Raw genomic sequence first — 12,417 nt, 5'->3', positions numbered from 1 at the left:
TCTCAGCACAGCTTGCATTGTAGAAAAGGGAAAGCAGAAATGATCATCTGGAGCAGCTCTCCTATGAGGAATGATCATAACACTGGGGGCTTTTTAGCTTAGAAGAAAGTTGACTAATATGATAAAAGTATATAAAATTATGCTTGGTGTAGTAAAAGTAGATAGGGAGAAATGTTCTCATAATACTAGAACCTGGGGTCATCCCATGAAGCTAAATGTTGGGATTCAGGATAGACAAAAGCATATTTCTTCACACAGCAAATAGTTAAACTATGGAATTATCTACACATGATGAGGCACTATAGTCAACAACTTGGATGGCTTTAAAGGGTGGTTAGACGAATGCATGGAAGACAAGTCTAGCAGTGGCTTCTGATCATGGCAATATGCTACCTCGAGCATCAGATGTGGTATGCCTGTGAACATCAGTTGCTGGTGAACATGGGGGGGGGGGGGCACTATCCTTCATGTTCGCATGATGTTCTAAGCTGCAATACTTTTCAGAAGGGGCCCTACATACAGTAAAGTTCTTATGAGTGCTTGGTTTTTAACTTGCTGGGTGATGAGTGGCATATATGCATATATGAACCAGCCCCCTCTCTTCCCCACCCCCATCTGCAAAGCAGGACTGCTATCAAGGCTGTCTCAGTTGGGGAAATGCTTAAAATATTGTCACTGTTGTAAGCCTTATGGAAAAAATGAGCGTGCATATATAAATTCTGGAAGGGAAGGGGTTTGGGCGAGCATACACTCTGGTATTTGCAACAGTGGAGGCTAATAGCTCTGAGGTCAGTGGGGCTGTGAAACTACTTTGGGTTTCAGCCAGAACTCTAAAGGAGCTATCCGAGGTCCTGAACCCTCGCGCGCCCCCACAAAGGTCCAGCACCTTGGATAGCTCCTTTAGAGTTCTGACTGCAGCAGATTCACTGTCCTGCTGACACAGAGCCATCAGCCTCCCCTGCGTTGCAACATTACAAAGACGTCGCTTTAGGTCCCTGATCGAATAAGGAGGCACCTTGAAATCTCTTTAATGCAGATACCTTGCCCTTTAGCACCTTTTCTACAAGCAGCCAGGGTACTAGTAGCTGGAAGGGTGTGGACCACTTGCAGATGCTGCGGAGATTCTAATTTGAGTTTGCACTTCTGGAGTGGCAAATTCCTGCACATGAGCGGTTGTGATCTTGCATGTATCTAGCCCTGTATTGGCCTGCTCCTATTCAGCCACACTGCTCCTGTGGGAATGTTCCCTCGCGTATTATATGGGCTCCCTGCTGAACTTTCCACCTAACTGGCTGAAATTGCTGCTGGTGGGGCGGGGGGGTGTCGGGCAACACCTCCTCCCCCTGCCCCACCTTTTGCCTTGCCCAGAGCCACGTGGGGCCAGGAGACGCTGCTGGAGCGGTTGTCGTTGGCCGCGGAGGCTGGGGCTGGGGCTGGGCGTTGAGCCTCGTGAGGCAGGGAGAAGGACCTCCCAGCTGCCAAGCCGTGCACTTCTCCCAGTCCGCCCTCTTCTCCCCTCGTGTGCCCGACAGCGGCCGTGGAAGCCCCAGGCGAGCAACCCTGGGAAGCCCCAGGTCCAGCTGCGCCCAGCAAGGAGAAGCGCAGTGGCTCTTTTTCAGGGGGCGAAGCGAGTCCAGTCCCTCCACGGCTGTCCAACTCCCCACCCACCCCGGGGCCCCGCCGCTTACGCCGCTTCCCCAAGCTGCAGCCTCGTCCACTGTTTACAGTTGCTGTAGCTACGACAGCCTCTCTCCACCTCTTCTCCTCCGGCCTGCTCGAAGGACTTCTCTCTGCTCTCTTCAAGTCCAAGGCGGTTTAACAGCGCTGGCCAAATCCAGAGACAGTCGTAGTGAGTCCGGGGAGGCGGGGGGGGGAGCCCTTGGGAAGAGCGCTGCAGGGAGGCAGGGGGGCGGGATCTTTCCTCTGCCACAACCCCCCTTTCTCCTCAGGGCTTAATATGAACACACTTCGTCCGTAATATAGATGATGCACAATCATGAGGTCCCCCAGAAAAGCTTTGTGGGTTTTTAATAATATTCGCATGTTGCAATTCTGATGGTTCTCCGGGCAGGATCTAAACTACTGCTTTAAAGCGCTTTATAACAGTTTTGACAATTGTTGGGGCCCAGGACACACTCCATATACAGTTGTCAAAACTGTTATAAAGAACTTTAAAGCAGTAGTGTAGAATTTGACCCCGGAGTAAATCCCAGTGAATTTGGAAGTTGCACTTAATATAAATCGAGTTGTTGGTTGATTAACCAGAGGAGAGGAAACCACACATTTGTCATGTATGAACCGTGCACCCAATAGTATCCCCCGGCAAGCAGAACAGTGCAATCCTATGCATGTTACTCTGAAGAATGTCCAATTGTGTTTAGTTGGCAATCCCATGCATCTCTATACACAGAAGTAAATCCCATTGATTTCAATTGGGCTTACTCCAAGGTAAGTGTGACTAGGATTGCAGCCCAAGTGTAGTGCAACAAAGCCCTTCCTGTCCCCACATTTCAGTTGTGTGTTTGCCTCTGGCACCTTGATGCTCTTGAACAATGAAGAGAAAAATGTGACTCCAAACTGAACACAAAGGGATTATTTATGAAAAGCAGTTAGCTGGAGATTTCTGCACAGGATCGTAGTTAATATCAGCTGATTCTCAGAATTTCAGCTGAAATGCATCAAATACACTATCATTGTTTGGCTATAGTTATAACCATAGCCCGTGTTTACACTCACTGTAGTTTTAAAACTTGTGTGTGTGTGTGTGTGTTGATAATTGTTCTCCCGCTCAACAACACATGTCCCCCATCTTTATGGTGGCACTTTGACGCTGCGAGGCGTTTCTTCCTGGCATCTGCACGGGAAGGAAGGCAAGTGTGAATTTTCTGGCCCTGCACCCCTGGAAAAGTAAAAATGGGGGGGGGGAGAGGAGAGGAATGGGGCCAGGGCCGGCACCAGACTATATTGTGCTCTAGGCAGGCGCGTTCTAAAGCCTCCACCCCACCCACCCCACTCGCTCACTCACCGCCCCCCCTCACTCGCCTGCTCGCTCACTCACCGCTCCCCCCCTGCCCGCTCGCTCACCGCTTGCCTGCCACCCACTTGCTCACTCACCGCTCGCCCACCCGCCCGCCCCTTGCTCAATTGCTCCCCGCTCCAGCTCCCCGCCTGCTCGCCTGCTCGCTCACCACTCTGGCTCCCCGCTCACTCGCCCGCCACCCCCGGCTCGCTCGCTCGCTCACCGCTCCGGCTCCCCCCTCGCTTTCCCGCTCACCACCCTCTCCTGGCTTTGAAGCCAGGATGCTGGGGTTGGGGCGGAGGCTTTGAAGCGGCGCACCCAGAAGTGGCTTCCCGGCACGCTTTACTGAAGCCTCCGCCCCGCCCCCTTCATGCCCGTTCCTGGCTTTGAAGCCAGGATGCTGGGGTTGGGGGTTGGGACGGAAACTTTGAAGCGGCGCGCATCATACTGAAACCTCCGCCTCCAACCCCAGTGTCCGGGCTTCAAAGGAGCCAGGACGCTGGGGTTGGGCGGAGGCCAGGGCGGCAGCTTTGGAACAGCACGCCCGGAAGCCGCTCTAGGAGAGCAGCTTCTGGGTACGCTGTTTGGCGGCTTCGTTTGCTTGGCGCTCTAGGCCGCCGCCTGAGTTGCCTCTATGGCAGCACTGGGCCTGAATGGGGCCATTCGTCCCCCTTTTTATTTTATAATCTGTATCTGCGGAGCTCTGCAGATACAGATAATAAAAATAAAAAATTGGTGGGGGGAGGAACGAGGCAGCCAGAGGAGGACATGAGCGGGACTGGGCGAACCACGTCTCTTCCCTCTGGCTGCCCGTTCCTCCTCACCCACCCCCATTTCTTTTTATTTGTATTATCTGAATCTGGGGAGCTCCGCAGATACAGATTATAAAATAAAAAAGGGGGGAGGAAAGGCCCTATTCCTCTCCTCCCCCCCCCGTTTTTTCTGTATACTTTTCCAGAGCCACGGGGCTGCCCATGGCAACCGGTAAGGGGGTGCCATGGGCTCCGCTGCCAAAAAAGTTGGGGTAAGTGCCCGACTTTTTTGGAGCAGAGTTTTCAGGTTTTGCCCCCGAGTGGCTTCACAATGGCAGCTGCATCATGTAGATGACGTGCCGCTACCGTGAAGCCACCCTGGGGCAAACCCTTCGTGTAGACATGCCCATGGTAAAAAATGGGAAGCTGGGTTAAACATTAAAATAATATTCATGAGTGCTTGGGAAATGATCCAATGCGCCCTGGACAGCATGGGAGGGGCATAGGTTAATTTGGATTCTTGGATCTGAGGTCAGAGACAGTGCTCAGTCTGAGGTCCCAGCCCCCTCCCCCTTGCAACCAGTGTGGAGAGAATTGCACTGGCTACCTCACCAATATGAGCATCCACATAGGATTATGCCTTAAATAATTCTGTAGTGGATTAAACTGCTCAGGGCAGTAGTGAAGTAATGTACCATAGAGAGGGCAAGAATTTTTCAGAGCTGCTTTAGGTATAGGGATATCCAGATGTCCCATGAGATACCTTCTAGGCCACGGGTGGGCAACTTGTGGCCCAGCTAATGTTTTGGCCTACAACTCTCATCATCCCTCCCCATTGACTAAGCTAGCTAGGACTAAAGATTGTTGTAGGCTAAAACATCTGAAGGGCCACAAGTTGCCCACCTTTGTTCCAGATTAATCTCTAGTTCATGAAAGGGTATGCCCCAAGGCTCTTGGTTCTTATTCCAGGTTGAAATTCTTTCAGGAGTGGGCAGTGTGGTAGTGTGCACAGCATCTTTTGACCTCCATCACTAAGTGGTGGTGAAGGACAGGAAGGGTCTGTGCACTTGACCAATGCTATCAAGTGGTGATGGTGTGTGTATGTGTAAGGAAGAGGCTCAACCCATACTATGCAAGTACTTCTACAGTCTGCCTCTGCAAAGGCCTCAATCAACATGATTAGTTTGCACCAAGACAGCTACTGCTGGATTCAGGACAGAAGAACCACTGCTGTCTTCACGTGCCCAAGCATGTAGTAATTATTTGCAGGGACTTTCAGAGAAATATTGGGCTTTGGTTACTGACATTTGTCATTTTCTCTCTCCACTTCATCCTCATACTTCTACCTTCCTCTTTTTCTCATTACCATAGAAAGTGTAATAAAGAGGCAGAAGTAGAGCAAACTTGAATCTTCCCTGATTTATCTCAATTACTCTAGTCCCCAGCCTTCAATAATTCTCAGTTGTCCTCCCAACTCTCAGCTGCTCAGTTGGTGAAAGCCATAATGATCTAGCAGATAGCATGGTGGTCTTAGGACTGGAGAGTGTATCTGAAAAGTAGTGAAAAACTACTGCCTATGAAAATCTAGTCATGAAAAACATCTAACAGGATCTGTTGTGAGGATGACAAAGATTGGAAAGCATCTCAAAACTTATACATACACATGTAGATTATCTAATGTTTGCAGTTAGCTACTTGTGGCCTGACTATTGCATAATATTTTTTCTAGTTGTTATGGAAGAAAGAACCTCCTGCAGTGCAAAAACAAAGCTTTCCTGTTAAAATCAACATGGAAGATGATAGGATCAATTTCAGTGTGATTTCCTTGTTTTCAGCTATATTCGTCATATTTTTTTAACAAGGATTTTGAAAGGTGGGAAATGGAAGCAGCTACCTTCAAGAGTGAAGACTGTGCATCTCAGTGGGCTGCAAATGATTCACCAGATCAGCCATTCACACATAGCACAACTGATGAAAAAGTGGGCTCTTCATCTTCCTTATGTCTAGGCTGGGTAAACAACATAAGTGATTCCTCCTCTGAACAGTTTACATCCTTGCACACTTCTCCAAACAGCAACATGCTGGGAAGAGATATTGGGTTTCCTGGTGACCTGGGCTACACTCAAGCCTTTCAGAATGCTAAGCCATACAATTACTTGGCAAACTTTATTTCCCCTTCTCATTTATTACCACCAACTCAGGCAGGAGTACTCCCTGCCAGGAAAAATAATGAAACCATGGGAATCCCAAGTTCTGCTGCTACTTCTCCTCTTTTGACAGCTCAGGAAGGCTTATTTTGTCAAAACAAGGAACAGGTGAGTTTGTACTTCATTTGAAATAAGTTGCATTTGTTATGACTCAAATCCCCTAATGACTATACAACCTGCTGGGCTCTATCCCGGTTGACAGATAAGTGTCTATTTAGAACAAAAATGAGGCTGTAATGGCAAATGCTACAGAAAGAAGCATAATACTTTCTTTGAGATTGGAGCTGTGCGGTGCAAGATTCTACGACTTGCTTATGGTAAACCAGTCAATGACCTATTTGTCATATGCTGAACATTGCTATTAGCTAAGAACAAAAGCAGCCAACAAGATAGCCATGTGCACTGTCCCTGAGATTGGCATGCTAAAGTCCCTGGTGTGGCAAAAGGAGTATGGGTCTCTGTGTTTTAGGGGATTAAGTGTTTTGCTTAAACAAGGGAGACCTGGGTTCAAGTCCTTCATCCTCCTTGAAACTCACTGGGTGACCTTAAGCCCGTTACCAACTCTCAACATAGTGGACCTCATCGGATTGTTGTGAAAGAGCTCTGGCGTGGGCTGGTCCATGAAGTCACGAAGAGTTGGAAGCGACTGAACGAATAAACAACAAACAACAAAGTTCCTTAGAAGGGCAGAATACAGATATGAAAAATAACTGACTTTGTTTGAGCTATTTGGGGAGTTATTTTTCTTCTTTTCCTCTTTATTCTCCATTTCCCCCCCTTATCTCTTCTTACACTTCATCTCACTCCCTAGGTTTCGCACAAGCTCATGTTCAGACTATGCTACAGGATTATATTGCCTAGTAACTCCCACATCTGAAAACCTATTACTGGGGAGCATGAGCATAAGGGTACTATTGCACTTGCATCCTCCTTATGGGCTTCATAGAAGCATCTGGTTGGGGTGTTGGACTAGATTGGCCTTTGGTCTGATACAGCAGGGCTCTTGTGAAGGAAGCTAGGAATCCTTAACACAATTCTCAGGGCTCTCAACAAGCTCTGCAACTTTTAGGATTCTTTGTGGGAATCTGGTCAGTTAACCTGGTCTTTTTAGGTATCCATCTTCTTCACCTGACTTTCCGCTGATCCATCCCCTCTTATGTATGTTAAATCCCTGACCTACTTGGCATGGATTATAAGCCCTCTGAGATATCATGCCACTTCAGTGTTCTGCATAGGATCTAGGATTCCAGTTGTACAATATAGTACCAGTTATCCAAAGCAGCGATCATGGTCTTATAAAAGTGACCTTGGGAGTGTTTTAATGCTTTATGTTTATAGTACTTGTGCTAATTATGTAAATACACAAGAACATGAGAGCTGGGTAGTAGATGATGAATCCTGAAGTGTTTTGACCATATGATTATATCTTTATGGTTTACAATATTTTCAGGTATTCTGAAAAAATGTATAATACTATTAGGGATTTCACTTCTATGGGTAAGTGCTGGTTCTAGTACTAATTTTTTTCCTGACATGTACGTGAATACTTGTGTATGAAAGTTCATGTAAATGTATATGTAAAAGAAAAATGTATTGTGGGGCTGTTTGCATGAATCTCTGTTTTGCTCTGTGCACACATATTCTATCTCACACATTCACACACTGGAGTACCAAGGATGTCTGAAGGTGAATGTCTTAAAGAGAGCATTTGCCTTTCTAGACTATTAACATAAATGGATTCATACTGGGCACAGTGCAGCTAAAGGTAAGTCATGTCTGAGTTCTGTTGAAAGCAAGGAAGTGGGATATATACTGCAATCCTAAACTTGAGTACTTGGGAGTAAATCACACTGGATTTAGTGGATTTCACTCTCATGTAAGTGTGTACAGGATTGTAGCCTTAGTTATCCCATGACTAATCTTTAATCACATTCCTTTCAGTAGGGATTAGCCTTGTCCAACTTTTTCTGGATTGTATTTGGCTGTGCTTGTTATCTTATGTTTTCAGAGTCCAGGAGAGCAAGAACAGCTCATGATGCATCGGATGGAGCAACTGCAACGGCTAGTAACAGAACAGCAGAAAATCATTACATTCTATAATCCAGGTACTACAGGAAGTTGCTGTATTTCTTAGCGTACTTTCAAAAGGCCATGAAAATAAACACAGGTATCTAGGTCATCTTGATCAAGGATATCAACTTTTTAAACTCATCAGAAAGTATCAGGACAGATGCTAGGGCTTACAGTGGATTTCGGGAAGAGAGAATAGGTGGGATTCTTCTTCAAATGGTATTTTGATTTTCTGTACAAAAACAATTCTAGTGCCTATGGAAATGTTACATGCCAAATATACTGTTCTGTTAATTGATGGACGTAGACAGAATAGTTTCACCATATGTGTATTCGGAAGCATTCTTAGGAAAGCATATAGGGGAAGGATGGGCAACTCGTTTGGCATTCAGGGCTAAAAGGAAACTGGTGGTGGTGGAGGTGGTGAGCAGCGTTTCTTGCAAATTTCCACCTAAGAGTGTTGTGCTAAATTCTCTGTTCACTTTCCAGCTTGTGAAGTTTAAGAAGCACTTCAGGTGATCTCTTGCCAGAGCTGTCAAAAAAACCTCAGAAAGATTCAGGTGCACTATGTGGTTGCCACTCTGGGTCATGTCCAAGGTTGAAAAAGTGCTTTCTTTTAGTACAGAGTCAGTTTAATAGATATTTTCTGGCCATGGAATCCATAGAATCATAGAATGTTAGAATTGCAAGGGACCTTGGAGATCTCCTAGTCCATCCTCCTGCTCAGTGCAGGTATCTTTCAACTACAGCATCCCTGATAGTGTCCAGTCTCTGCTTAAATCCCTGTGGCAGAGAGCCCACCACTTCCTGAGGCACTGTTGAACAGTGTTTACAGTCAGGGCATCAGGGAGTTTCTCCATCTGTTTATCAGAAATCTTCTTTGCCATTTCCACCCATTATTCTATTCCTGCCCTCTGGAACAACAGAAAATGGCCTTAGCTAGACCTAAGGATTATCCCAGGCAAATGGAGGGGTCATCCCTGCCTGCTCCCGGGATCCCCTGTGTGTCATTTGGATGTACAGGGATGATCCCGGGACAATCCCGGGATATAGGCCTGGTCTAGCCATGGCCAATGTCTGTTCCATCTTTGGCATAGCAACTCTTCAGGTATTTGAAGGCCTCTATCACATCTCCCCTTAACCTCCATTTTCCAGGCTAAACATACCCAGCTCTTTCAAGCATTCCTCATAGAACTTGGTCTCCAGACCCCACATCATCCATTTGCCATCCATTGCTATACTAATCATTGTTACTGTTTTTGTTTGTTCTTCTAGGCTTTTCTGTTTCTCCTGGTATTCCTCCCCACCTACTTGCTATGATCCCATCCCTTCCAGGAGTCCCAGCTGCTTTATTTCCGGCCCAACTCCCTCTGAAGAATTCTTTACAGGTTCAGGACAAGAGATGCTCACAAACCAACCCCTTAATAATGAAGTGTAACTTTCAGCAATGTGTCACAAGAACGTCAGCAAACAGCAGCTTCCCAGTAGTTTCAAAGGAGCACCTTGAACCTCATGAAACAGGTAATATAATATAAAGGAGCACTGCAGTCCTATGCACATTTCCTTGGAATTAAGTGCCCGCTTCCAAATAACTGTGCTTAAGCTTATCACTGCGTGGTGATGTGTTTAATACTAGTGATGTACTGTATATATGGTGTCATAGGGCAGAACTAGATATACAAGAAATGTGGCGCTGTTGCTGCTCTTTCCCCCTTTCTCTCTCCATCCTTCTAATACGTGATATTAAAACAAATGACATGACACTATCACAGTTATTTATGTGTTTTCCCACTGCTGACAGCTAGTCATGTGAGACAGGTGCAGGTTAATGCATAATGTGATGATGTCAGCAGTTTTGGAGGACTCTAAAAATATTGGCAGTCAGACACCGTGTAAACACATGGAGTTCTTTACCTGTAAGGTCTTCCCATTTTTTAAACATATATTGGGGAAAGTGGTAAACAGCCCTCCCACACTTTTAGATCCCAGTGTTAGTGCTTTACAGACAATCAAAATCAAATGTATGTGTTCGTTGGGGTGCAGGATTATAGGGTTTCTGATCACATGGACCAGTCTATGCATGCACAGTTTGGACATGAACAGGGGTGGTATACAGTGGATTGAAGGCACCTAAATCAGGACAGGACATAGCTGCAATCCCACTTCCCCCCTATTCATGTGTCTTTACCTGGCTTCTGAGTGCTGCAAATTAATGTCAATGATCATTTTCCGTATGTGAGTTTGTTTGCTGATTCTCAGTGGAGCCGTCATAAAACTGAATGGAACTCCATAAAACTGAATGTTCCTGCATCCATTTAGGATAGTGCCACACCTTTTGCTTTTTTTTTTTTTTTTAAAATATCTTGTGCCTATAGGAGCAAACATGGAACCATTATCTCAAAGTCATGAGACCTCCGCAGATAATCCTTCCAGACAAAACCCAGTGGAAGAGAAAAATGCTGCAGTAAAAGGTGATGATGGGCACATTTCTAGGTGATGTGCTTGTGCATGCTTTTATGCTGGCCCTTTTCTCTGGATTGGTCATCCTTTGATCACTTCCTGTAGACAGGAAATCAATTATGGCATTTCTACACCATTGACTACCAGTGTTTTCTGTGTTTCCCTTCCTGATGTTTTTTCAGACCTGATCTGGTGTTTTTGTTTTTGATCAGAATTGCAGTGCCAGCGTAGGCAGTGGGGTTGAGCAAAATGCTATTGATACAGTTGGAGTTGCATTTAAAAACAAACAAACAAACGAACCTCCTTCATTCTGGTTTTTCACAAAAGCAAATCGTGGGGTGACATTTGAGAAAGGGCTTACAGAGAGGCAAAAACCAGTGGCTGATGATTACCATGCTCTTCCAACCCAAAATGCTGAGTTTGTCCCTTCAGGAGAGTGGTCACATATCTCAGGGTGTGGCAGTTGCCCTTTTGACTGTGCCACAATCCATCCTTCGAGGTGCCATGTATGTTGGGCCGGTGCGTGAGAGCCAGCAGGACCACTTTGACTTGAACAATAGGGCTACTTTTGTTGGGGCAGCAACTGTACGATGGGATTAGCCCCGAATGGCTACCCTGCAAGTGGCATTCTTTAACCCAGTGTTCTCTGACTTGCACAACACTTGGAAATCAGATGCTTTCCAAGCTCTGCATCACCGTGGGAATCGGAGAACTCTGAGAAAGAATAGGGGAATCCCCACACCTGCACTGATACTCCCCAGAGGTTTGCAAAACAGCGAGATGTCTGGTTCATATGCAAACCTGTGAGATGTCGCATGACAGGAAGTGCCCCCTTCCCTTTGGGGGTTTGAAAAAGTGAAACAGTGATATATATATAAACAAACTAGCACATTAATTTATTATACTTATTACACTTCAATGCCTAAAGCTTCAAGGTTAACCCTTCCTCAGCCTCGTCCTGCTTTGAATTGCCTCCTCAAATATACCCCCCTCTCCGAATCTGGAAGATACTTTGCTGGCTTCATTGTGAAAGTTAAAACATGTCATTTTAAAAAATATTGTTGGTGAGTTCATAACAAGTACTTGGGGGGGGGGGGGAGGAAAATTAACAAGTAGTTCCTTCACTCATTTTTTTTCTGCTGTCAACATTTGTCCTCCTTTGCCACCACCTTTCCTTTACAATGGAGCCAGGCCTCTATTAAGTGCCACGTGGAATCTCTGCTTTAATTCCACATAGAGCTGATAGTGGAAACTCAGTTGCCTCAGCATTGCTAAAGGGCGCCTTCTGCCACTAGCCCAGCACCACATTTGAAGGGGCTCCAGGCAAGGTGGTTTTCTGTCCTCACCCCTCCCCGCAAGGGCTTTATAACAGTTTTGACAACTGTTGGGGCCCAGGACACACTGCAAATACAGTTTTTAAAACGTTTTCAAAGTGCTTTAAAGCGCTTTAAAAGCAGTAGTGTAGATCCCCCCCCCCAGTGGGTTTCCATGGCCAAGTGGAGACTAGAATCCGGATCTCTTGACTCCTAGTCCAACACTTTAGCCACTACACCACACTCTCACCAATTAGCCCCAGACTACATTGCTGCAGGAAAAGAAGCTGAAGCAGAAACATGCAGCATGCAGGAGAATTCCCTCTTTAAACTTGAGCAGATGTGTTTATCTCAGGAGAGCAGAACCTCTTTCAGGTTGAGGGCCCAATTCAGTACTGGAGAAGCTCTTGGGGGATGCATTCCAATGGCGGGCAGGGCTTAAGGGAAAAGTGGGCAGGGCCAAAAGAAAAAGGGCTGGGGCCAAAATACAAAACCACCACCACCAACAACAACATATTTTAGCTTAAAGCTCTTATACTGCCAGTAACTAAGCCTTAGGAGAGCCTTTTTGAGCTTTAAGATTGGGGATAAAAAGC

General features: G+C 46.1%; 1 protein-coding gene across 1 annotated transcript; it reads left to right on the top strand.

Annotated features, from left to right (window-relative positions):
* The first annotated feature begins 1,776 nt into the window (after positions 1-1,776).
* On the top strand, positions 1,777-10,545 carry LOC134398174 (uncharacterized). The gene is made up of 5 exons (XM_063125421.1): positions 1,777-1,849; positions 5,501-6,086; positions 7,987-8,083; positions 9,324-9,569; positions 10,424-10,545. The coding sequence occupies exons 2-5, from the start codon at positions 5,652-5,654 to the stop codon at positions 10,543-10,545; spliced, it is 900 nt and encodes a 299-aa protein (XP_062981491.1). The 5' UTR covers positions 1,777-1,849; positions 5,501-5,651.
* Positions 10,546-12,417: the final 1,872 nt, after the last annotated feature.

The sequence above is a fragment of the Elgaria multicarinata genome, chromosome 4 (genome assembly GCF_023053635.1).
Source record: "Elgaria multicarinata webbii isolate HBS135686 ecotype San Diego chromosome 4, rElgMul1.1.pri, whole genome shotgun sequence".
Lineage (NCBI taxonomy): Eukaryota > Metazoa > Chordata > Lepidosauria > Squamata > Anguidae > Elgaria > Elgaria multicarinata.
This window is presented reverse-complemented; position numbering and strand designations above follow the sequence as displayed.

Coding starts and splice junctions, on each gene's coding strand:
- LOC134398174 (XM_063125421.1), top strand. CDS start 5,652: ATGGAAGCAGCTACCTTCAAGAGTGAAGACTGTGCATCTCAGTGGGCT. Junction 6,087..7,986: donor TTTGTCAAAACAAGGAACAG/GTGAGTTTGTAC, acceptor TTATGTTTTCAG/AGTCCAGGAGAGCAAGAACA. Junction 8,084..9,323: donor CATTACATTCTATAATCCAG/GTACTACAGGAA, acceptor TTGTTCTTCTAG/GCTTTTCTGTTTCTCCTGGT.